Source organism: Trachypithecus francoisi, unplaced genomic scaffold (assembly GCF_009764315.1).
Source record: "Trachypithecus francoisi isolate TF-2019V2 unplaced genomic scaffold, Tfra_2.0 Contig01440, whole genome shotgun sequence".
Classification (NCBI taxonomy): Eukaryota; Metazoa; Chordata; class Mammalia; order Primates; family Cercopithecidae; genus Trachypithecus; species Trachypithecus francoisi.
The window spans coordinates 6178910-6206819 of record NW_022681431.1 but is presented as its reverse complement, the minus strand read 5'-3'; the positions used below and the strand labels follow the sequence as shown (position 1 = coordinate 6206819).

At 37.2% G+C, this 27910-nt stretch overlaps 1 protein-coding gene across 3 annotated transcripts in view; it reads left to right on the top strand.

The window, feature by feature from the left end:
* The window catches only part of PSD3 (pleckstrin and Sec7 domain containing 3), a 565834-nt gene that overhangs the window by 290365 nt on the left and 247559 nt on the right, over positions 1-27910 (top strand). For all 3 annotated transcript variants that reach the window (XM_033226836.1, XM_033226855.1, XM_033226845.1), the window contains 2 exons: positions 660-772; positions 2680-2738. In XM_033226836.1, the coding sequence (XP_033082727.1) occupies positions 660-772; positions 2680-2738 (172 nt within the window). The remainder of the gene's footprint in view (positions 1-659; positions 773-2679; positions 2739-27910) is intronic.

Genomic DNA, 27910 nt, shown 5'->3' with positions numbered 1-27910 from the left:
TGATGCGTGTAGAGTTTTAAAATCTAGCCTTTATGATGATGTATTGAGTCTTAAGTGGTCTTTTTTTTTTTATCCGACTTTTTAAAATTGGCTACTTGACACTTGGTCATAATGAGGAAATTACCTACCTTCCCAAGGCTTTCTTGATGTATTGACCACTCTCTTATCACCCTGTCATCTTTTAAGTTGACTTTTTTTTTTTTTTCTTTTGAGACAGAGCCTCCCTTTGTCATCCAGGCTGGAGTGCAGTGGCATAATCTTGACTCACTGCAACCTCTGCCTCCTGGATTCAAGCGACTCCTACCTCAGCCTCCTGAGTAGCTGGGATTACAGGCACCCACCACCACGCTCAGCTAATTTTTGTATTTTTGTTAGAGATGGGGTTTCGCCATGTTGGCCAGGCTGGTTTTGAACCCCTGACCTCAAGTGAATGCCTGCCTTGGCCTTCCAAAGTGTTTTTATAGAATTTAAGTACTAATACAAATTTATCTTGAATGGCTATCTAGTAAATGATTTTTTTTTGCAGGCAGAGAATCACTTTATAATATCTTACTTTGTATTATTAATATCTTAGGTTTGTATAAATTGACTTTTGACTATCAAACAGTGTGATAGCATTTTCTAAAATTTCACTTCTTAAATTTCTAATTCTCTTGTAGGTATTTCTTTAAAGCATTTTCTCTCGTGGGAGAAACTCAAGAACGAGAGAGAGTTTTAATACACTTCTCCAATAGATATTTTTACTGTAACCCAGATACTATTGCTTCACAAGGTAATCTGATACAAATCCTTGAATTTCTATTTTATATCAATGGTTATTTTCCTTATTGTGAAAGTTAAGTTTTACTATGAGAAATTATGTAACTTCAGTTAGCTCGTGATAACTACTAACACTTCTATTTACTTCATTCTAGTCTATTTAATACTTAATGTCAAATTGGAATTAGAGTTTTGTTTTTATGTGCATTTTCTTTCATTGGGAGCATTTTCTTATGTCATTAAATATTCTGTAAAAGGATAATATTTAAGGACAGTACGCTGTCCTTTACTCTAAATTATTTTGTTTTCCACTTCTATAGTATGACAGCATACTTTAAATTGTTCGTGATTTGTCACTCTAAGATGTTATGTAATTAAATGAAATTTCAGTTTTCTTATTTCTTATACATTTGGTCTCTGCATTTCTTGTTGAAAGCTCATGTACCCAGAGTTTTGGGGTTAGTATTGGAAACATGAACAAATCTCACTGGTGGTTGCGCTGTGTCTCTAGTGCTTTTGCTTGATATTAATTAGAGTGATACCACAAACTTCTGTTGATGATTTTCATAAACTATGAATTTATGCTTATTATACTATTTTTACAAAGTAAACGACTTAATTGTAAACTGTTCATTTGTGGACCTACCTTGTTGAAGAGACATCTTTCCTCCATTTCAATTCCTGCAATAAAGCACACTTTTCGGTGTTCGAAGTGAAGCACTTTGATCTTCAATTGGAAAATCTTTCATAAACTTACAGATTATGGAGTAAATCACTGAGACTAGATTCACAAGAAATAGTAATTACCTCTCAGCTTCAGTATTGCCGATTAACCTTGATCATGTGCTTGGTATTGGTCAAGGTGCTTGCCTCTACCTTCTCTCCATCTCCCAGGCTGTAGTCAAAGTTAATTCATCACCTGATGAAGGCCACATTCCTATGGGTAAACTGATGCTATTTGGACCAGTTATTCACTATCTCTGTCACCGTTAGCCCTGACCAGAGAAGAAAAGAGATAAAAGCGGGCCGTTTTTATGAGAACCTTCTGCAAATCTAAGAAGATGTTTACATTCTTGGATAAAAAAAGAAATACAGATTCATGTACTTAATTGGCTGTTGATAAGGATATTTGAGAGTTGGCTGCTGAGTTCTTAAAATACTTTGGAGAATTTGTTTTAAATATATGTAGAACTTGTGATAATAAAATGCTACTAGAATAAATACACTGTTAGCCATTTGGTAGCATCTACTTAGAGACACTGATAACAGAAATCACCTACTATACTAAAGAACTTATCTTTTAAAAATACCCTGCCTTTAATTTATGAATGCAGTAATTACGCCTTTCTAATTTAGCATAAATTGGTAAGATTTTTATCGCATCTGAAACTGCTATTATCTACTGTACTTGTATAGAGAATTAGTAGAGTGAGACTAAGGAGAGCAAGTAATTCTAACGTTTGGAAATGAGAATCTTTACTTGGAGAACATTTTTATATGACTTCAACCTAACAGAAATGTGTCTTTAGAGGATCATATTTACTTGTCTTCCATTGTAAGCAATGCTTGTCTGGATATCCTTGTACTATGTATAGATCCTTAATTATTGCTGTAGCGCAAAACCCTAGAAGACGATTTGTTGTGTCAAAAGACACTGTTTCAAGGCTTTACATGTGTACTACCAAATTGTCCTCCAGAGAGGTAAGAACAGTTTATCAACAGTGGAGTCCAATTCTGTGCATTGACGTTCTTTCTATATGGAAATTATTCTCATCCATTTTTTGTTCCTTAAAACAAATAAGCCTGTACCTAGCACAGTACTGTTTTCATAGGTTCTGAATGTATCCTATTAATGATAACAAGGTGGAGTCCAACAGTAAAAAGGGAATTCATGCTTTCTTTTCTTGTGTCTTTCTTCAGATGGAGTCCATTGCCTTACCTGTGCAATAATGCTTCTTAATACAGATCTACATGGCCATGTAAGTATGGATTTGTGAAACTTAGATCCAAAACATGTCGGGCTTATCTCTACTTTTATGTTTGTACACGTTTATTTTCTGCCTGCCTGTTCCTCATTCTCTACATGGTTCCCATGGCAGATGAATAAAAAGAAATCTTTGAAAAAAGAAAGAATTTTTTTATTTCACATGCTAGCACAGAGTATGATTTTAAATGCATTGTCTTGGTGCCTGGAGTTGTTTTAGCAGTAATGTGTGTGTTCTGTATCTTCTTTATCCAGTAGATGGCAGACAGAGCTTTTATTTGTTTTTGTTTTTTGGTTGAGAATTGCAGTTGATAGGTAATAATGGAGAGAATATAAGTTAGATCTGAAAATGTGAATCGTGTTTTCACTACATACCATAGTTAGTCAAATAACTCAGGCTTTCTTATGTTCCTCAGTTTACCTAGTCTTTTACTAGTTGAAATAATAAAATAATCTAATCATCCTATCATCATCTACTTAAGATAGAGGATAAAGTTTTAAAATGTATAATTGTACATACACTTGCAAGTTTTGTAGAAGTAGAATTTTAGCATTTACTCGAACTCTTCATAATACTCTTCAAAATAAATGAAACTGGGACTATGAAGTAATTTTTGCTCTAAGTAAATATAGATTAATCCATATTTAACAAATTCTAATTTTATTTTGAAGAAAGTCAGATGTCCGCGTAGAGTATATTATCCCTTGATTTGCTGTAATATATCTTAAAATTTAAAAATTACATGTAAAGAATTGATATTTAGGTATTCTGCTAGTCACATAATTTCCTTTTTTCAAAAATACAGTGTTACCTTTTAAGAAAGGCACCATGGAGCTCTATGGGACCATTAAGTTGGACTAGCTGTTAAAAGAGGAAGGGATTCAGGGGAGAAAGGGTTCCACCACCAGAAAGCAAAGAGGAGATAGAGTGATAGAATCCCAATTTTAACATCATTTTAACATATCTCAAAATACTCAACTAGAAAGTTCCTTTTGCCATTTATAAGAGGTGAATTTAGAATCACTTGTAAACATACGTAGCGCATGTCCAGGGACAATACAGATTAAGAGAACATAAATCCTTTCAGGAAGCATTCTTGGGCAATAGCACTGCTAATATATCATGTGGAAATGCAGGCATTTTACAGTGTGAACATTGACGTGGGTACCACAGTGTAACATTCATACAGCTTGTTAAGGGGATTGCCAGTCAGTGGATTGTCCTGACCACTCTTTGCCTGTTACTGGCCAAGCAAGTTTTCACTGCTTCATCTGCCTGTTTGATGACAGCAGTTGCTCTTTGCACCCTTCTTTCCCTTAACCTTTCTGGCCAAAGGAGATAATGTTGACTGTGTTTGGCCACATATAGCATTGATCCGAATCATTGATCACCAACATGAAGAATTCTCTTCACATTAGATATTTAGAGGTTCCATCAACATGTAAGAGTTGTATGTTTAGCATCTGTTAACTGAGAAAATGTTTAATGATGGGAGGAAAAAAATCAGTAATATTGCAATTTCTGTTTAAAGGTTGCAGATCTCTTAGAGCTTTGGTCACACTTTTGGTGATTTGTTTCTACTAACTCCTTGATTGTGTTTTTTAAAAGCTAATAGCTTTAGTAATACTTTTACATACGCATGTATCTTACTCATAACTTGAAATGTAGCAACCAATAAAGATGTTATTTTTTACTAGATATCTCAGCATGCTTGATGGCTAGATTAGCTGTGGACACCCTGGTGTCAATAGCTAGAGGTTTATTGCTGCAAATCTAGGACATTTGCCCTTCTTTACACTTACAAGGAATTCTAAGGAGATTAGATGAAGCATCCTGCTTCTTCTTGGCAACTGGGATGGAAGAGAGTTTATATAAATTAACATTTTAATATTATCTTGAATTAGGCCAATCACAGATAATTAATTGGCAATAGTAGCAAAATTACTGACAGAAGAGGGAGAAAAATTATCAATAACAGTGAATCTCTCATATTCAGGATCATGTGTTTGGTGATGAGTAGTTCTCTGTTATAAAAATGTGTGCGATATACCTGGGATTGTCTGTTTACGTTTTCTGTATTAGTTTTCTATAATGCATGCTGTTACAAGTCTGTCGAATACACAGTAACTATCATAAGAACTAACCATGTAAATGTGTTTCTTCTATCTTTCTCCTCTGGATTCATTTTAAAAATAAATTATTCTTCTAGGTGGTAAGTTTTTAATCCGTAGTTCTGGATGTAGCTTCTCTTGCATCATGATTGCCTGATTTTGTTGTTGTTGTTTTAGTGTCTGTTTGACTTATTAGCATGGCCTCTATGAAATCAAATCATACGGGAGATAAAATGAATTATTTCTACTGTTCTGCTCCTTTCCACCTTCTCCTTAATGCTATGCTACCTAGAATATGACCACCCATTACCTGATCCAGTGCCAGCATAATCTTCATGGGGAGTACACTCATAAACCATTTTTCATTTTTTCCTTACCGTTGTGTTGTGATAGCAGTACTGCAGCATGATCTCTCTAAGAATTGCCAAGACCAGCCTGTCCTCATATGCTTTCAATAGGGGAGGGCTGACTCCCCTGTTGGGAGGTTAACTTGTTTTGGCTGCTCTTGGTGAACCTTTTTCCTTTACTCTAAGGAATGATGTACTGAAAATGCATTGATATGGGCCTTGGTTTGGCCTGCTAATTTCCTTACTAATACAATAACGGAATGTGTACTAATATTATACTTACACTTAGCTAGTGTGACATGTTGAAATGCCTCTCTTTTTCTAATTTTCCCCTTCAACAAACATACATATATAGTGTGTGTGTGTGCCTCCTCCTTTCCATACTCTTTACTATTTGGTTAAGCATTAGAAGTGAATAAGGCAATGTTCGTGGAAGCCACGTGTCCTCTCTGATGGTGCTGGCTAGGCTGAGTTCATTAGATTTCACTGGAATCATGGTAGCAGGTTGCTGAGGTGCTATGATGGGAAAACACTGGGGAGGTGTTTTAATTTCATGTTGGATTATATAAAACCTGTCTAATTAGGCTCGGTAAAAAACAATCTGAAGTATATATAATATTTGGGGGGAGAAATTCAGTACCTGCTTTTAAAAAAATGTGTGACTGATCATTTTCCTAGCAATAGTATCTACTTGCTTTGACTTGTCTGCAAGTAGTTTATTCCCTTGTAATTGTAGTGATGTGGCGAGTTTGCTATATAATTTGTTTTATTTTCAAAATGCCTCTTTATCTACAAAATACATACGTAAATTAAACTTCTGTACGTACAGATACATTTCTCTTAAACTCTAGAGTTTCTTTCTTTGCTGTATTGGAAGTAAGTTTTATTGAATATTGCTTGAATTAACAAGGAAAGAGTTGAAAGTCTTTTTTCTTAAACCTTGTTTGAAATGGTATGAATAAGATGTGATATGTTAGAATAAGTTGATACTTACTGCTTGTCTGGACAGATCTTCGAATGTGTTTTATTTGTTAACACTAGCTAGCTTGCTTGTACTTCAGTCGTAGTTTAGTCAGGTTTCTACCATGCTGGCAGGATTATCACCCAGGGCTGGCATTCTAGGGTAGAAGGAGGGTTAAATATAGAATTGCATAGCACTGAGGAGTGAGATAGATCGGAGCATAGTCTGTTGGCCAGTTTCACAACTAGAAAGTCAGAAGAGATACACAAGTCAGTGGCTGGCCAAGGTCAGGCCATTGTAAGAGGCAGTAGCCAGGGCATTATTTTAATCAAGATTTTTTGACAAAATGTACCTTTTAACATCAAGGCTCGAGATTTTCAGTAGCAGTTTTATCCAGCGTCCCTCTATTCTCTGGTATTGGCAGGAGCCAGCACACCATGTACAATTGGTATAAGAGCCTGGTTGTGGTTCTTAAAGGTGGCTCTCTGTATTGGGCTAGGCCTCCTACATGTACTTTGCCCTTGACATACTCAGAGCATGTTGAGTATCATGCCCCCTGTGGTCTGAGTTTAACGTATGAGGCAGGACCTTACTAATGTTTTTAGTATTGGGTTTTAAGTTTGATAAGGGCGAAAACCATAGCTAGTACAACTTACTGGTAGGGAGAAGAATATAGTCAAGGAAGAAAGTATGTTTAGGTTTTGTAACAGAACAGTGTTAAAAAAAATACATGTGGAGTTCACTGTAAGATAGATTGTAGGATTTCATTATTTCTTTTCCAATCTATAAAATTAATTATTGCATTGGCTTTCTAGGAGCCTAGAATCTTAAATACTGGATAAATATTTGATTTATTGTCAGTAGTGGAAAATGACTATTACAAAAATTATTTTAAAAATTTAAAGCTTCACATTGTGCTATTTTATATTTTCATTGTCAAAAGCATCACAGACTTCCATGAAATTGATGAACCTTATAGAGTTAATATCCTCAAGAACTCTCTGCCTCTGTAATGATCACTATTGTAACTGGCAGCTGTCTTAAGTACATTTGCATGCTGTCCTCTCATCTTCGTGCAGGATAATATCTTCCCTGTGGATACCTCTTGTGTCTGTGCTTCTCTGTATCTGTGATGCCCCCTGCCATGAAAGCTATCATTGGCATTCTGTTTTCTCTCTGAGCTTTCCCCTGCTTAGATTCCAGCCATGGTCATAATTTCTATTGTGCCAGCACTGCCTTCTCCTTTGGAGTCCTCTCTCCTACCTCCTTGGTGCCGTGTCTGTCTTGTCTTGCCTATTTTTCCCCTCTAAATTATTATTTGCAAAGATCTTTTTATTTATAACTTTTTAAGGTCAGGGGTACATGTGCAGGATATGCAGGTTTGTTACATAGGTAAACAAATGCCAATGTGGTTTACTGCACAGATCATCCCATCACGCAGGTATTAAGCCTGGCATCCATTAGCTATTCTTCCTGGTGTTCTCACTCCTCCCACCCTCCACCCTCTGACAGGCACCCGTGTGAGCTATTCTGCCCCATGTGTCCATGGGTACTCATCATTCAGCTCCCACTTACAAGTGAGAAAACATGGTAATTGATTTTCTGTTCCTGCCTTAGTTTACTAAGGATAATGACCTCTGGCTCTGAATGGGAGAAGAAATGTGTAATTTTCCATCTGACAATGGTCTAACATCCAGCACCTACAAGGAACTTAAATGTTCTGCATAGCTTTTGCTATGCAGAAGCTCTACAGTTTAATTGGATCCCATTTGTCAATTTTTGCTTCTATTCTGATTGCTTTTGACATTTTAATCATTAAATTTTTGCCCTTGCCAGTGTCCGGAATGGTATTACTTAGATTTGCTGCTAGGGTTTTATTGGTTTTGGGTTTCACATTTAAGTCTTAAATCCATCATGTCCCTGTAAAGGACATGATCTCATTCCTTTATGTGGCTGCATAGCATTCCATTCTGTATATGTACTACATTTTCTTTATTCAGTCATTGATGAGCATTTAGGTTAATTCCACGTATTTGCTATTGTAAAAAGTGCTGCAATTAACATTTGCATGTGCGTATCTTTATGACAGAATGATTTCTGTTCCTTTGGGTATGTACCTAGGAATGGGATTGCTAGGTCAAATGGTATTTCTGGTTCTGGGTCTTTGAGGAATTGCCATACTGTCTTCCACAATGGTTGAACTAATTTACACTCCCACCAACACTGTAAAAGCATTCCTTTTTCTCCACCACCTCACCAGCATCTGTTGTTTTTTGACTTTTTAATAATACAGCCATTCTGACTGGTGTGAGATGGTATCTCATTGTGGTTTTGATTTGCGATATTGATCAGTGATATTGAGGTTTTTTTCATGCTTCTTGGCTGCATGTATGTCTTTTGAGAAGTGTCTCCATGTCCTTTGCCCACTTTTTAATGGGATTCTTTGTTTTTTCCTTATACATTTAAGTTCCGTGTAGGTGCTGGATATTAGACCATTATCAGATGGACAAATTACAAAATTTTTCTCCCATTCTGTAGGCTGTTTACTCTGATACTTTCTTTTGCTATGCAGAAGCTCTACAGTTTAATTTGATCCCATTTGTCAATTTTTGCTTTTATTCCGATTGCTTTTGACATCTTAATCGTGAAATTTTTGCCCTTGCCTGTGTCCAGAATGGTATTGCCTAGAGTTTCTGCTAGGGTTTTATTGCTTTTGGGTTTCACATTTAAGTCTTAAATCCACCTTGAGTCGATTTTTGTATGTGGTGTACGGAAGGGATCCAGTTTCAGTTTTCTGTATATGGCTAGCCAGTTTTTCCAGCACCATTTATTAAATAAGGAGTCCTTTCCCCATTGCTTGTTTTTGTCAGGTTTGTTGAAGATCAGATGGTTGTAGGCATGTGGTCTTATTTCTGGGTTCTCTATTCTGTTCCATTGGTCTGTGTGTTCATTCTTGTTCCAGTCATGTTGTTTGGGTTACTGTAGCCTTGTAGTACAGTTTGAAGTCAGATAGCATGATGCCTCCAGCTTTCTTCTTTTTGCCTAGGATTGCTTTGGCTGTCTGGATACTTCTGTGGTTCCATATGAATTTTAAAATAGTTTTTTTCTAATTCTGTGAAGAATGTCTATGGTAGTTTAATGGGAATAGCATTGAATCTGTAAATGACTTTGGATAGTACGGCCATTTTCATGATACTGATTCTTCCAATCTTCTATGAGGATGGAATTTTTTTCCATTTGTGTCATCTCTGATTTTTTTGAGCAGTAGTTTGTAGCTCTCCTTGAAGAGGTCCTTCATTTCCCTTGTTAGCTGTATTCCTAGGTATGTTATTCTTTTGTTAGCAGTTATGAATGGGAGTTCATTCATGATTTGTCTGTTGGCTTGACTGTTGGTGTGTAGGAATGCTAGCAATTTTAGCACACATTGATCTTTGTATCCTGAGACTTCGCTGAGGTTGCTTACCACCTGGAGAAGCTTTCGATCTATGCTTTTACCTGACTATAGCTTCCCAGACACAGTGGCCCCAAGGCTGTCATCCCTGGAGCTTCTCAGTGGTCCTAAGAGAAGAATCAGGGCTAGATCTCACAGTTTCAGAGGGTTGCTAGTGGGGTCTGGCATTCATTTTCACCAATACTCTTTCTGTCTCCACAACAAGGATATGGGGAATAATAGCCTGAGAACCTAACCATTAGTTGTTGAAATGTTTTTATAGAAAAATGTCATGATCTAAAAATGTTGAATTGTAAAATGAACTTTAGAATATAATTTACTATCATATTACCAAAGGTCTAGACTTTAATAGGAATCCTTATCTAAGTATGCCATAGGTTAGTTTTGCACTGGTCAATTTTGTTGGATTCTATGACCTCTCAGAATGAAAGCCTTCTTTCCTTTTTTCCATCCTCTCTTCCTTCACCTGTCCCCTTTCCCCGCCACCTGTCCCCTTTCCCCGCCCTCTAGCCTCCCACTTTTGGTAGTTTTGCTTTTTTTAGAACAGATTTATATATGCAAAATACCTCAGGGTAGCTTTAATCAGTTGTGTCACAGGGGTTCATTGAGGGACCTCATATTATCTAACTTATACATTATTCAGTCTTCTTATCATTGTAAGCTTTTTACATTGGCACAGTTCTGTTGTAGAACGTGATAAGGGAAAGCAGGTCAAATTCTAAGTCAGTTTTGCTCTTTCTTACTTCTTGCAAATTGATTGTGGAGGAAGGAGGGAGGATTAGGGTGGCTGAAACCCCTGACTCTTCTTTCCAATCCTGTTGCTTGCTTTAATGCCTGTCCTGCTACAGCAATCAAATTAAAAATTGTTTGGTTAGTCTTTGTAATTTGATGGTGAGTTAGGTGTGTTTATCTTCTCAAATGTTAGGGGAAGTGCGTTCTAGGAAATATCAATAGAAATCTGATATTTCAATGTTCTCAAGTTTTTTGGTCCCAGGATAGCTTTATACTCTTAAAATGTTTGAGAACCTCCAAAATCTTTTGTTTATATATTAATATTCATCTGAAACTAAAACTGATAAGATTTTTAAGTTGCATTAAATCATTAAAAACCCATTAAGTGAATAACACATTTATGAATAATAGTTATACTTTCCTATGTGAGAAATAAAGAATAGTGCTTACGTTTATTGCTCATCTTTTTATATTTGGCCTAGTAAAAGATGGCTAGATTCTCATATCTGTTCTTGTTTATAGTTGGTTGCAGTGTATCAGAAGTCATGTATCTTCTAGAAAACTGCACTGTATATTTGAGAGAATGAAAACAATGTTTTTAGTGTTACTGTAAAAATAGGGTTGACCTCATGGACATCTGGAACAGTGTCTCTGAAACACTTTGAGAGCCATTGTGCTGAGGTACTATTTTTAGTTCCTTTTTTTCTTTTTACCACTCTGGCTCCTTTTTCTTTTTTTTTTTTTTTTTTTTTTTTTTTTTGAGACGGAGTCTCGCTCTGTCGCCCAGGCTGGAGTGCAGTGGCTGGATCTCAGTTCACTGCAAGCTCCGCCTCCCGGGTTTACGCCATTCTCCTGCCTCAGCCTCCGAGTAGCTGGGACTACAGGCGCCCGCCACCTCGCCCGGCTAGTTTTTTGTATTTTTTAGTAGAGACGGGGTTTCACCGTGTTAGCCAGGATGGTCTCGATCTCCTGATCTCGTGATCCGCCCGCCTCGGCCTCCCAAAGTGCTGGGATTACAGGCTTGAGCCACCGCGCCCGGCCGTCTGGCTCCTTTTTCAAAGGCAGGATATTATAGGACAGGTGGGAAAAGTCCCAATGACATATCAGATACTCCTAAATGTTCAGCTTTTAGCACTTAAATGAGCTCTGTGATTAGGGTTTATGAAAGAGCACATTGAATATCCGCTGTAGTCCTGGTTTGAAAATTTACAAGGGGTCCTCCTTTGCCCACCAATCATATATTTAAAAAGAAATGGACACCTGAGGGCAGCATGACATAATCAAACTTACTTGATAGCAAAACGTACAAAATAAAAGCGAAACAGGAGCTTTCAGCAGAGTCACATAACCGAAGTAATTACCAAATCAGTAGTATGCCTTTCCACCATTTATTGTAACATGTTGGAGGAGGTGGAATTGTCATATGGGAGAGGATGCCTGCTGTGTTTTTAATATCCTGAGATTTATGAAGCCAGATTTTACCAATGGATGAGGAGGGCTTTTAGTTTCTCTGAAAGCATGTTTTCCACAAAGCTTCCAGACCTGACACTATTAAAAATGAAGAATTTTAGAATCATGATGCTTAATTCTTCAACCTCTGGATCTGAGTATATGCTGTTGTCTGCTTTCCTGGTGAATACCTAATTGACACAGCTGGCCTATTCACAGCTTTCCTAGGGCTGATTTTTAAGTTAGGCAATGGTCAGAGCTTTGTAGAAGTTCCATTGCCAGGGATGGCACGCTCAGGCACGCTCAAAGAGTCTTGGTCACCTGTATGCTGAGTGTGGTGCTGGAGCTTGTATATGGTTTCTGGCTGCTCCTGATATGAATGAAATTCTCCAACTTCACTTTCCCCTTTGATCTCATTATTGCCACAGAAGTTGGGAGCTGCTTCTGTTATGGTAGGGGGAAAATGCCCTTTGTTAGAACAAAGCAAAAACCTGCGTTTGGAGAATAGAATACATCAGGGTGCCTAACCTGTTTGCCTGCTCACTCGCAGTGTTGTCGTCAATACCAATACCACTTCCTTCTGGTTTTCTTTAAGGCAAGGGGTGGACAAATTATGACTTACAGGTGAAATCCGTCTGGGGCTTGTTTCTGTAAATCACTGTTATTGTAAATAGCCATACCCAGTTGTTTACATCTTCACACCAATTACAGTGTTGAATAACTGTAACAGAATATATGACTTGGAAAGCCTAAAATATTTACTCTCTGGTCCTTTATAGAAATTTACAGAATTTGTCTGTTTTGTACTCTTGCCCTTAGTTCACGAAACCTGCTAGAACTTGGACACTTGTTTCCCCAAAGTCTTTACTAAAAATTGTATATGGGAATGTATTAAACATATCGAGGATAAGTTTTTCCAGAAATGATAAATTTATCAAGGAACTTTCCTCTAAAGGGCATTTAATGTATCTTTAAATGAATACAGAGAAAACATCTTTTTATCATGAGAAAACATTTGAAAATGGTAATATTGTCGATACAGAGAGTAGCCTTAAATTATCGTGGGATGACATAAGCCCCTGATATAGAGAGTATTTGGACTTTTGATTAATATTTGCTCCCATTAAGGACGATACCTTGATTAGCTAAATATTTAAGAATTGGGCCTGCCTGGAATTTTGGGGTTCCAAATAGAATTTTTTTTTTATTTTACATTTTGTCATCTATTTTATTATTTGATATTTTTTAAGTTTGATTGAAATGCCTACTGATTTTAAAGGTAATGATCCAGAGCTTCATCTTTAGTTGCATCTGTTTTGATAGAAAGTGTATTGATTTCAGGGTACCACTTCTGTGCCTCTCAGTGCATCAGGAGGCATTTTTAAATCTCCATGCTTTATTTATTTAATGGGAAAAAAATTTAAATAGGAGAAAGTACTATTAAAATACTTCATTGGCATGCAGCTGGTCAACATTTGTTTCAGAGCAGAGCTACTTTTATGCAAAGTTATCCAAAACTAATTTGGGAAGAAAATGAATGGAACTATGTCAGTGTATGAGCTTCTCTTGGATACTTATGAATTCTTGAGACATAGAATCACTGATTAGAATCCACTGTATTTATTGAGTAGTGTTTGCCTGAATAATAGTATTTTAAAATAATTGATACAGCTTGGTACATGACAAGGAGAAAAAAATCCAGACATCATGAGGAGTATTTCTTGATGACAAAGACTTCATTTTACTTTTACTCCCTGTGGAAATGGTATAAAGGCCTGAGTGGAAGGAAGGTGTTTAAATACGTGCCAGGAAGCAGCAAAATGGACTGATCTGACTCCTCACCTTTTGTTCCTAATAATTTTTGTCTAGAAGAATTATCAATGAGTCAAAGAGTGCAATAAACAGATGTAAGCAACTTCAGCTAGTCAAACATTCAAGAAGTTGTTGGACATTTTTAACACATAGACAACCACCTCTCTTGGTTATCTTTATTCTCTGCATCGGTAAGAAAAGGCACAGTCTATTGGATGATTGTACTAATGCTTGCTTACTGCGTAGGACTCCAAGTATTTGAATCGGCTTTTGTTGGTCTGAATCTGTATGTCCATCTTGCCCACCTAACTGCCATTTTTCCTAATGGCTGTTTCCAAGTCCACGTGAGTCAAACTGGTATCTTTATGCTGACATAGATAAGGTATGGTCACTGCTGAAACTGGACAGAAGGCAGTGCCAACTAAGCAGTTAAAATAAATCTGAATTTAGGATGAAGTATGATTTCATAGACCAAAACAGCTTCATGGACTTACTGTTTTAAAATGTTATGAAATATGACAGTTATTACTTAAATGTTTTCATTTATTCCTTGAAGTAGAAATTAATCGTGTCCTGAAAAAACCCGTTTGACTCTGTAGCCTTTAAATATCTTGTTCCTGAATCTCCCAAAAGAATTTTTTAAAGATAGTATCTCTTCTTCAGGTTTAAAGTTGGAAACTTTTTATTGTAAGTTTAAGTATAGGTGTATCTCATTTTATTGTCCTTTGCTTTATTATGCCTTAGTTATTGAACATTTTCCTAAGAAAGTGAAGGTTCATGGCAGCCCTGCGTCAAGCGAGTCTATCAGTGCCATTTTTCAATGAACCATCGCCATGTAAGATGGCAGACTTAATTGATAAATGTATATGTTTTAACTGCGCCAACGACTGGCAATTCCCCATCTCTTTCTCCTCAGGCTTCCCTATTCCCTGAGACACAACAGTATTGAAATTAGACCAATTAGTAGCCCTAGAATGGTCTCTAAGTGTTCAAGTAAAAGGAGGAGTTTCATACCTCTCACGTTAAATCAAAATCAAGAAATGGTTAAGTTTAGTGAGGCTGAGATAGGCCAGAAGCTAGGCCCCTTGTACCAAACAGTTAATAAAGTTGTAATGCAAAGGAAAAGTTCTTGAAGGAAATTAAAAGTACCATTCCAGTGATCACAAAAATAAGAAAGCAAACCAGCCTTATTACTGATTAAGGGCAAGTTTTCGTGGTGTAGGTAGGTTATCCAACCAGCCACAGTATTCCCTTACACCAAAACCTAATCCAGAGCAAGGCTCTGAGTCTCTTCAATTCTGTGAAGGTTGAGAGAGGTGAGGAAGCTGCAGAAGAAAAGTTGGAAGCTAGCAGAACTTGGTTTATGAAGTTTTAGGAAAGAAACTGTCTTCATAACATAAAATGCTTGGTGAGGCAGCAAGTGCTAATATAGAATCTGAGGCAAGCTCTCCAGAAGGTCTAGGTAAGATATTTTTTCCTAGAAACAAGGAAGAACATTTTATAATAGTCAATTCATCAAGTTGATAAAACACTTCTAATCAATATAAGCCTCTGTGATACTGTGATAAATAAGAAATACAGATTTGATCTCTGCTCCTGGTTCTTCAAATGAACCTCCCGAGTGATAGGAGTTCTGACACAGAGCTCCTAAATGCCTTGGATGATGATGGGAGCATCGTTTATTCTAATGAGGCAAGCCTTGGTGAGCTCCTAGATAAGCTCAGCCTGGGGACAGCTTGTCTGGGGAAACAACCGTGTGATTAGAGGGGTGGAATTTTCAGCCTCCCCTCCTTCCTCACACACCCCACCTCCAGTGAGCAAGAATCGGCTGAAGGTTTAGTTGATACCAATGGCTATTGATTTAATCAGCAATGCCTGTGTTATAAAGCCTCTGTAAAAACCCCAAGTATGAGGTTTGGAGAGCTTTGAGGTTGGCAAGTACATCTATGTACTTGGAAGGCAGGCATCCCAGTATCACAGGGACAGAAGTCCCAACACTAAGGATCTTGACAGACCTCACTCCGTGTATCTTTTCATCTCACTGTTTATATCCTTTGTAATATCTTTGATATTAAAGGGATAAATGTTTCCCTGAGTTCTTTGAGCCCCCTAGTAAATTAAACCCAGATAGATGATCCTGCAAACTCCCATTTATAGCTGATTAGTCAGAAGTATAATTGACAAGCCACTGCTACCAATTGACATCTGAAACTTGGGGTGATCTTGTAGGACTGAGCCCTTAACCTGTGTGATCTCATGGTATCGGCAGATACATAGTGTTATAATTGAATTATAAAACACCCAACTGGTGTCTGCTGGAGAATTGGTTGTGTATGTGGAGAAACCCCACATACTTCAGTGACTATTGTGTTGAGGGGTGTGTGAGTGTAGGGAAAAGGTTTTATTCTTTCTGAACACATAATAAGCCATGAAAGACCAATGGAGAGAATTGGAGGGAGAAATAGTTTTATTGAGAAATTAGTACCATACTTTAAATAATGCTTAGAATCACCACACAGGATATCAACAAGGAAATAGACTTGAAAAACATAAAAACCAACTAGATGTAACAGATATCTAACAACAGGAGATTAATCTTTAAAGTATACACGGAAAATGCTCAAGGACAGGACAGAAGTCTCAAAAAGGGATTGAAAACATACAAAACATGTTTCTGGACATAATAGAATGATATTAGAAATCACTTAAAGGACATTTATCGTAGTCAAACAGTATACTCCTAAGTAACCAATGGTTCCAGAAAAAAATTTACAAGAGGAACTAAAAGATAGTGATGAAAATAAAAATATGTTAGCCAGTTGCATTGGCTCACGCCAGCAGTTTGGGAGGCCGAGGCTGGCAAATCACTTGAGGTCAGGAGTTTGAGACCAACCTGGCCAACATGGTGAAATGCTGTCTCTACTTCAGAATACAAAAAGTTAGCCAGGCCTGGTGGCATGCACCTATGGTCCCAGTTACTCGAGTGGCTGATGAGGGAGAATCACTTGAGCCCGGGAGGTGGAGGTTGTAGTGAGCTGAGATCGTGCCATTGCACTCCAGCCTGGGCAACAGAGTGAGACTACGTCTCAACAACAACAAAAAAAAAGCAAAATGAAAATACGACATAAAAAACTTAGGGTATATAGCTGATGAATTGCTGAATTGCAAATTTATTGCTCTAAACTGCTGTATTTTAGAAAAACGTCAAATTTACAATCTAACCTAATGAAAGAAACAAAAGCAAACTCAGTCCAAAGAAAGGAAAGAACAGTCAGAGCACAGATGAATGAAATAGAGAATGTAAGAGTAATAGAGAAAAAGCAATGAAGTCAGAAGTTTATTTTTTAAAAAGATCAACAACTGACAAAAGTTTAGAGTGACCATGAATAAAGAATCCTCAAATTACTAAAATCAGTAATAAAGAGGGCATTACTATTGGCCTTATAGAAATAAGTATTGTAAGTGAATATTGTCGACAGCTATATATCAAGAAATTAGATAACCTAGATGAAATGAACAAATTCTTAGAAACTCAAGAGGAAACGAAATCTGAATAGATCCTTAGCAAGTGAGGAGTTTAGTAATCAAAAAACTTCCTACAAAGAAAAGCCTAAGATCAAATGGCTCTACTTGTGAATTGCATCAACATTTAAAGAAGTTTTAACATCAGTTTTTTTACACCCTTCAGAAAAAAAAGAGGAACATTTCTCAAATAATTCTATGAAGGCACTATTACCCTGATACCAAAATGAGACAAGTCATAAGAATATCCTTTATGAATATTTCTTGCATTCAAAAACAAACCTAATTCAACAAAATATAAAAAGGATTATATAGCATGACCAAGTGAGACTGCTACTGCCCTGCCTACAGCCATGTGCCACTCACCTCCGTGCCACCTGGAGGCTTGGTGATGACCACTAGGCCATTTGTACCCCCACTGCTGGCACCCAAAACTGTAACTTGGGGCCCCAAGTTAGCCCTCTGTTGCTGTTGCAGCCACAGACATTATGCATGCCACCTGAGGGCCTGAGGACCCATTCATTCAGCCCATTGTTAGCACTGCTAGCACACAGACAATCCACTTGAAGGCCAAGGATTGGTCCGACTGACCTGCTTTTACCAATATCCACATGTGTTGACCGAGGTCCTACATAACCGTCCCACAGTTGCCATGATTGTTACCTAAGAACTGGCCTGCCTGGTATCCCTTTCACTAGCAAAGTCTCACTACAGCCTTTACTAAGAGCCACAGCTTTATCCACTGAGGAACTCATAGACACCACTGATGCTAAAGATAGACAAAGAAGTCATATGGAGACTGCGCTGCTTCTCCCACCCAGAATCAAAGCCAAAACGCGTTACCCAAACAACACTATAGATAGCTCTATAGAAAAAAATGTCTTTCCCTTCAAAACCCAATCCATAGAGTTGGATGAAGCAAATGTTACACCAGATGCATAGATATAAATGTAAGGACACAAGAAACATGAGAAATCAAGGAAGCATGAAACATTCAAAGGAACACAATTCTCTAGCAACAGATGCCGACATTTAAAAAATCTATGAAATACCTGATAATGAATTGAAAATAATATTTCTGAAAACCCAGGTACTACAGAAAACAGATGAACAAGGAAAAGAAACATTTCACAATCTGTGTGAAAAATTCAACAAGGATGTCAGAAAGAAATTAAATAGAAATCCTGAAGCTGAAGAATTTAAAGAGTAAAATAAAAAATATAATCATGAGTTTCAACAACAGACTCTAGATCAAGCAGAAGAATTTGTAAACTTGAAGACAGGTCTTTTGAAATAACCTGAGCAGATAAAATTTTTTAAAAAAATCAAAACGAAGAAAGCTTATGTAACACATACAGTGACCAAATACTGGAATTTGCAGTTTTCCTGGGAGAGAACAGATGGGTAAACGTGTAGAAAACCTATTTAACGAAATAATAGGTAAAAACTTCTCAAGTCTTGGAAGAGATACAGACATCAAGATATAGGAAACTCAAAGATCTTCAAATATATTCTACCCAAAAAGGTCTTCTCCATGCCACTTTAGAGTCGAACTGTTAGAAGTCCAAGAAAAAGAATTCTAAATACAGGAAAGGGGTCAAGTCACATGGAAGAGTATCCCTATCACACTAATGGCAAATTTCTTAGCAGAAACCTTACAGGCCGTGTTCCACGGTGGAAAGGTCTATACAATCCTACCCTCAAAGTTCAAGGAATATGAGAGGCCAAAGAAAGAGGCTGACAAATTCAGTTTCTTAGAAACATTTAATAGGGACTTAGGAACATTTAATAGGGATTGTGTCTTGGGAGGTACGTCAAGAGACAAAGATGGTGCATCCTTGTGCCTTTATTCCCAAGACTGAGTGCTTGTATGCCATAGAAAAAGGGTGTGCATGCATCAGAAGGGCTGTGTAGGACAACTACTTAAGAGCATTGTTTATAGCAAGTACAGTAACATTTAGATTGTTTTGACCTAGGAATGGGATTTATGGTAAGTACGTGCTCTCTAACAAGTAAAAATAAACTGGAAATCTTAGAGGCCTTCTTGGAACTGGGGTTAATGAGAAATCAGCGTGGTCGATGGAATTACTTTGGCCACTACAGTCCAGGAGAAACTGAAATGATAAATCCAAAGTGGTAGAAAGCAAAACAAACAAACAAACACAACTGTCAGCCAAGAATATTATACCTGGGGAAGATATAAAAAAATGAAGGAGAATGAATGCTTTCCAAAACAAGGAAAAATTGAAGTGCATCACCACTCTACTGGCCCTACAAGAAATGCTCAAGGGAGCCCTGCATTTAGAAGATAAAGGACGATATCTGTCATAATCAAAATACATAAAAGTATAAAACTTTTGGCTGGGCACGGTGGCTCACACCTGTAATCCCAGCACTTTGGGAGGCTGAGGCAGGCGGATCACGAAGTCAGGAGATCGAGACCATCCTGGCTAACACAGTGAAACCCCGTCTCCACTAAAAATCCAAAAAAAATTAGCCAGGCTTGGTGGCAGGCGCCTGTAGTCCCAGCTACTCAGGAGGGTGAGGCAGGAGAGTGGCATGAACCCAAGAGGCAGAGCTTGCAATGAGCCGAGATTGCACCACTGCACACTCCAGCCTGGGTGACAGAGCAAGACTCCGTCTCACAAAAACGAATAAATGAATGAATGAATAAAATAAAGGAATCAAGTGTTACTACTACAGAAAATCTGCAAACCACAATGATAAGAGAACAGGATGAGAGGATACACAAAACCAAAAAATAATTCCCAACATGACAGGAATTAAGTACTGAATAATCTTGAATGTAAACAGTTTAAATTCTCCACTTAAAAAATATAGATTGGCTGAATAGAAAAACAAAAAATAAATGACTTAACTATATACTGCCTATAAAAAACTGACTCTAGTGGTAAAGACACATAGACTCAAAGTGAAGGGATGGAAAAAGATAATCCATGCAAACAGAAACCAAAAGCAAGCATGAGTAGCTACACTAATATCAGATAAAATAGACTTTAAGTCAAAAAGTGGCAAAGAAGACAATTCTATAATGGTAAAGGGATCAATTCAGTAAGAAGATACAACAATTCTAAATATTTGTGCACGCAACACTGGAACATGCAGATATATAAAGCAAACATTATTGAATCTAAAGGGAGAGACCGACTCCAGTAAAATCAAATTAGGTGTCTTCGACAACTGACTCTCATCCTTGGACTGGTTATGTAGCCAAATCATCAACAAAAAGACATTGAATTTAAACTTCATTTTAGATCACATGCGCTTGATAGACATTTACAGAACATAGTGTCCAAACAGCTACAGAATACATATTATCACATGGGACATTCTTGAGGCTAGACTATTTGTTATACAACAAAAGCAGTCTCAACGATTAAAAAAATAGAAATAATATCATGTATCTTCTCAGACCACGATGGAATAAAACTAGAAATCAACAATGAGAAATTTGGAAATTGTACAAATATGAAGAAATTAAGCCAAAATTATGAGCCATCATTGGATTTAAGGAAGAATAAGAAACAAAAAGTTTATTGAAACAAATGAAAATGGAAACACAAATATCAAAATATGTGGGATACAGCAAAAGCCATGATAAAAGAATATTTAAGAGTAACAAATACATGAAGAACATAGAAAGATTTTAAATAACCTGTTGGTGCACCTCAAGGAGCTAGAAAAGCAAGAACAAACCAGATACAAAATTAACAGCAGGAAATAAAGTCAGAGCAGAACTAAATTAGAGGTGAAAAAAAAAGCTATACAAAGGATCGATGAAATATGAAGAGTTGTTTTTTTTTTTGAGAGAATAAACAAAATTCATAAATTGCTGTATAGACTATCCAAGATTAGAAGAGAAGACACAAATAAAATCCCAACCAAAAAAGGAGACAATAAAACTTACATCCCACAAAAACAGAAGATTGTTAGAGGACTATCATGAACAACTATCTGGACAAATTGGAACCTACAGGAAACAGATACATTACTGGACATGAGATAACTACCAGTATTTGGCCATGAAGAAATAGAAAACTTGAACAGACCAGTAACGAGTAATGAAACTGAGTCAGTAATAAAATGTCTTCTAACAGAGAAAAGCTTGAGCCCAGGAGATTTTTACTGCTGAATGCTGCAAACTTATCTGACATCAATTCTCCTCAAACTGTTTCAAAAAATTGGAGAGGAGGGGTTTTTTCCTAGCTTGTTCCATGAGGCCAGAATTACCCTGATGCCAAAACCAGATAAGGTTACAACAAAAAACACTATGGGCCAGTACTCCTGATGAACTTAGATGGAAAAATCCACAGCAAAATACTAGCACTCCAAATCTAACAAATCAGTAAAAAGATCTTTCACTGTGATCAAGTGGGTTTTATTCCAGGGATGTCAAGATGGTTCATTATATGTAAATCAGTAAACATGATACATCACAAAAAGGTCAAAAATTACATTTTTAATATGTATTTTTGCATCTCAAATGTAAACAAAAGGGTTTTATAAAATCCAGCATCCCTTCATAATTTAAAAAAAAAATCAACAAATTAGACATAGAACACATCATAGTAAAGGCCATGTATGACAAAGCCACAGGTAACTACATACTCAGGCAGAACTGAAATCCTTTCTTCTAAGAGCTAAAACAAGATAAGGATGCTTACTACTGGAAGTCCTAGCCAGAGTAACCAGGCAAAAGAAATGCATCCACATTTGAAAAGGGGAATTCAAGTTGTCCCTTTTTCAGATAGCGTAATCTTATATCTAGAAGCACCTAAAGACTCTACCTAAAACTCTTACATCTGATAGATGAACTCAGTAAAGTTTCAAGGTAGAAAATCAGTGTACACAATTCAGTAGAGTGTCTATTCTCTAATAATGAGCTACTTGAAAAAAATCAGGAAAGTAATCCCATTCATCACAGCTACAAAAGAAAACACCTAGGAATAAATTTAACCCAGGAGTAATTTCATTCGATCCAGCAACCCCACTACTATATTTTTATCCAAATGTAAGGAAATTCCTGTCAGGGTTATAGGGCATCCCTGTATTTATTATCGTACTATTCTTGATAGCCATGATATGGAATTAATCTGTATCCATCAACTTATGAATACACAAAGAAAATGGGGCACATATACATAATAGAATATTACACTTCCATTAAAATGAAATCTTGGCATTTACGGGAATGTGGATAAAACTAGAGGTCATTACATTAAGTGAAATAAGTCAGGCATTGAAAGACACATATTGTATGTTCTCCCTCATGTGGGAGTTTAAAAAGTTGGTATCATGGACATAGAGCGTATAATGATAGTTACCAGAGGCTGTGGATAGTGGCGGTGGTGGGATAAAGGGAGATTAATGGAAACATATAGTTAGATAGAAGGAATAAGTCCTATTGTTTCGTATCACCACAGGATGAATATAGTTTATAATTATTGAATATTTCAAAATAGCTAGAAGATTTGAAATCCCAACACAAAGAAATAGTAAATTTTTGAAGTGATGGGTACCCAAAATATCCTTATTTGATTATTACACACTACATGCATATTTCAAAATATCACGTGTACCCCATAAATATAGTTACTATGTATTAGGGTTTTCTTAAACTTAGATTTCAGGTAAACAATCTAATGAAACACTGTAAAGAACTAGAAAAGCAAGGTAAAAAAAACTCAACATTAGTGGAAGGAAAGAATAAAGGTCAGAGCATAAAAAGTGAAGTTCAGATTTTAAGAAACAATTTAAGAGGTCAAAAAAAAGGTCGGGTTTTTTAAAACAGGCATAATTGGCAAGGCACAGTGGCTCACACCTGTAATCCCAGCACTTGGGGAGGCTGAGGTGGGCGGATCAGGAGGTCAGGAGATCAAGATCATCCTGGCCAACATGGTGAAACCATGTCTCTACTAAAAATACAAAAATTAGTTGGGCGTGGTGGCGCATTCCTGTAGTCCCAGCTACATGGGAGGCTGAGGCAGAAGAATCGCTTGAACTCGGGAGGCAGAGGTTGCAGTGAGCCAAGATCATGCCGCCGCACTCCAGTCTGGGCAACAGAATGAGACTTCATCTCAAAAATGGCAAAACTGACAAACTTTTTGCTAGTCTAAGAAAAAAGACCAAAATCAATAAAATCAGAAACAAGGAGACAGAACTACTGATACTGCAGAAATACAAACAAATACAAAATCATTAGAGACTATTATGGAAAAGTATTCCCCAATTACTTAGAAAAACAAGAAGTGGAGATATTTTTGGAAACATACAAACTACCCAGAAGGGTCAAGAACTTGAAGGGTCAAGAAGTTCATTGGGAACTCTAAAGAATGAAAAAACTTCAACAGACCAATAATAAGTTATGAGATCAAAGCACTAATAAAAGGATCTCCCATCAAAGGAAAGCTCATGACCTGACAGTTTCACTGCTCAGTTCTAGCAGACATTTAAAGAACCAGGCCAAATGCAGCAACTCGGGTCTGTAATCCTAGCACTTTGGGAGGCCCAAGCAAGCAGATCACGAGGTCAGGAGTTCGAAACCATCCCGGCCAATATGGTGAAACCCTGTCTCTACTAAATACAAAAGTTAGCCAGGTGTGGTGGCCTGTAGTCCCAGCAACTTGGGAGGCTGAAGCAGAAGAATCGCTTGAACCGAGGAGGTGGAGGTTGCAGTGAACCGAGATCGCGCCACTGCACTCCAGCCTGGGCAACAGAGCGAGACTCCAACTCAAAAAAAAAAAAAAAAAATGGCCAGGCGCAGTGACTCATGCCTGTAACCCCAGCACTTTGGGAGGCCGAGGCGGGCAGATCACGAGGTCAGGAGATCAAGACCATCCTGGCTAACATGGTGAAATCCCGTCTGTACTAAGAAATACAAAAAATTAGCCGGGCATGGTGGCGGGCGCCTGTAGTCTCAGCTACACGGGAGGCTGAGGCAAGGAGAATGGTGTGAACCCAGGAGGCGGAGCTTGCAGTGAGCTGAGATTACGCCACTGCACTGCAGCCTGGGCAACAGAGCCAGACTCCCTCTCAAAAAAAAAAGAAAAAAATATATATATAATATAATGGTATATGTATTTATACTACCTATTATATATATTGTATATAAAGCTATGGTAACCAATATAGTATGGTACTGGCATGGACATAGACATTGGTCAGTGGAACAGAATAGACAAACCTAGAAATCTGTGCATTTATAGCCAACATTTTTTTTTTTTTTTTTTTTTTTGAGGCAGAGTCTCACTCTGTCACCCAGGCTGGAGTGCAGTGGCCGGATCTCAGCTCACTGCAAGCTCCGCCTCCCGGATTCATGCCATTCTCCTGCCTCAGCCTCCCGAGTAGCTGGGAATACAGGCGCCCGCCACCTCGCCCGGCTAGTTTTTTGTATTTTTTTAGTGGAGACGGGGTTTCACCGTGTTAGCCAGGATGGTCTTGATCTCCTGACCTCGTGATCCACCCGTCTCAGCCTCCCAAAGTCCTGGGATTACAGGGCCAACTTATTTTTGACAAAGTCTCCAAGAGCATAATTTGAGGAATGCGGCATTTCTTCAATAAATGGTGCTCCGAAAACTGGATATACTTATGAAGAAGAATCAAAGTAGACTCTTAACTTCCACAATTTACAAAAATCACCTCAACTTGGATTAAAGACTTAAATGTAAGACCTAAAAATATGAAACTACTAGCAGAAAAGATTGAGGAAACACTTTGCGATGTTGGGATAAGTAAAGATTTTGCAGGGGGTTGGGCCGGGGGGAGGGCAAGACCTCTAAATTATGAGCAACAAATGCTAAAATATTCAGACACGGTGTCCCATCAACCTAAAACACTTCTGCCCAGTAAAGGACATAATCAACAAAGTGAAGATACAACCTACAGAGTGGTAGAAGATATTTTTGAGCTATCCATTTGAAAAGGGATTAATAACCAGAATATATAAATATCAACAAATGGTCAAATAACTCAATTTTTAAATGGGCAAAATTTTTGATGGAATAGATACTTCTCAAAAGAAGACATAGAAATGGCTAACAGGCATATGAATGTATGTTCAGCATTACTAATCATCAGAGAAATGCAAATCGAAACCACATTGAGATACCATTTTACCACAGTTAAAATGGTTTTTATCAAAAAGTCAATAAACAATGAGTACTGGCCAGGATGAAGAGAAAGGGAAACTTGTACACTGTCTGAAAAAGTATGAAAAAGAGTGTGAATGCTCATTGAAAAACTATAAAACTACCGTATGACTCTGCATTCCCACTGCTTGGTATATATTTTTAAAAAAGGAAGTCTGTATGTTAAAGAAATGTCTGCACTCCCATGTTTATTATAGTACTATTCACGTTAGCCAAGATATGGAATTCACCTAAATGTTAATCTGTGGATGAGTGGATATAGAAAATGTGGTACATAAATATAAGTGAAATATTATTCAGCCATAGAAAAGGATGAAGTTATGTTATTTGCAGCAATGTAGACGGAACACAGAGGTCATTATGTTAAGTGAGATAAACCGACACAGAATGACATATATCATATGTTCTTTCTCAAATGTGGGGGCTTAAAATGTAGATTTCATGAAGGTAGAGAGTAGATTGGTGCTTACCAGAAGCTCGAAGGAGGGAGGAGGGGGCACAGGGAATTTAGAAAGAATTTTGAAAGGTTGATTAATGGGCACATTTTTCTTTCCCTTGGGGCATTTGGCAGTGGTGGTGGCTTTTGCAGCTATAGCCAAGATTAAGGCTCAGGATTTTTGAGGCAAGAAGGAGGAGGAGCTGCTAAGATAGCTGGACAACCTGAAGGTAGACCTGTCTCAGATGTATGTCGCCAAAGTGACAGGTGCCTGACATTCCAGTTATCTTAGATTATAGTCATTTCCAAATCCGTTGCCTGTGTTCTCACGGTCATTAGCCAACTCACAAAGCAAACCTCAGGAAGTTCTACAAGAGCAAAAAATACTAGTCCCCAGATCTGTGGTCCAAGAATACTTGTATCATGTGCCACTGGCTCAACAAGCATAGGGAGAACCTGAAGACCAAGAAGCAGCAGCAGCGAGAACAAGCTGTACCAGCTACAGAAGTAAGAGATATAGGCATGAGCATTGCTGAGTCAAAATTCAAACTGGAAAAAAAAAAAAAAAGATGTTAGGTTAATGGGCACAAAAATACAGTTAGAAGGAACATGATGTATTGTTCAGTACTGCAGTAGAGTGACTATAGTTAGCAATAATTTGTATATTTTAAAATAACTGGTGGAGAGCAATTGAAATGTTCCCAGCACAAAGAAGGGGTGAATTTTTGGGGTGATGGATGTCCCTTTTGCCGTGTTCTGATCATTATACATTATATGCATATATCCAGGTATCACATATACTCTAAAAATATATATAGCTGTTATGTTTCAGTTTTGAAAAACTCTGTTTATATGTGGCATAATAAAATATGTTGTGTCTTTAAAACAAAATTAAAGGAATAACTAAAAGAATCTGTATGGGAGAACTGATCTTGTGTGCAGAGGATCTTCAGGACTCTACAAAAGAAAAAACCTATTAGAACTAAAGACGTTCAGGAAGGCTGCAAAATACAAGTTGAGCATTTACAAAACAATTCTATTTCTATATACTAGCAACGAACATTAAAAGTGAAATTAATTTTACAGTAGCATCAAAAAGATCAAGATATTAGAGAATAAATTTAGCAAAATAAGTTCAAGTGAAACTATAAAATACTGAAAAAAGAAACTGTAAAAGTGGAAAGATTTTGTAGTCATGTGCTGTAACTTTATTGTTAAGACTGAAGTACTCTCCAAACTGATCTTCAGATTCGACATAATCACTGTGAAAATCCAAGTTGACTTTATGTATGTATGTAAAGAAATTGACAGACAAATCCTGAAATTTATGTGGAAATGCAAAGGACTCAGAATAGTCAAAATGTAGAAGAGACAAAAAATTGGAGGACTCCTGATTTCTCCATTTCAAAACTTATCAAACCATGCTGCAGAATAATAAGATACAAATAAATGGGAAAATATTTCATGTTCATGGACTAGAAGACTTAATTTTTTTATATGTTATATTGTACAAAGTAATCTACAGATTCAACACAATTACTATCAAAATGTCAGTAACATTTATCCCAGAGATGGAAAATATTCTAAAAATCATATGAGAGCTCAAGGTACCCCAAATAATCAGAACATTTTGAAAAGTAACAGAGTTGGAGTACTCGTATGTTATTTCAAACATATTACTAAGCTACAGTAGTCAAAATAGTGTGGAACTGGCGTAAGGACAGGCTAATGGAATAGAATAGAGTGGGCAAATCTTCAAATCTTCAACAAGTGTGCTAAGACCACTCATTGGGGAAATGTCAGACTTTTAAAAAAAATGGTAGTGTGAATACAGTATCTTTATGCAAAAATGAGAAGTAGGACCCTTATATCACACAGTGTTCAAAAATTATCTCAATGTTTTAAGACCTAAATGTAATCCTGAAACTATAAAATCCTGAGAAAAAAACACAGGGGAAAAGCATCACGTTATTGTATGTGCTGGCAATTTCTTCACTATGACACCAAAAGCACACACAACAAAAGCAAAAATGGGACTACATCAAACTTAAACTTTTGTGCGTTAAAACAAAGGGATGTGTAAAGGCAACCTACAGAATAGAATAAAATGTTTGCAAATCATATAGCTATAAGGAGTTAATATCAGACTGTATAAAGAACTCCTATATTTCCACATC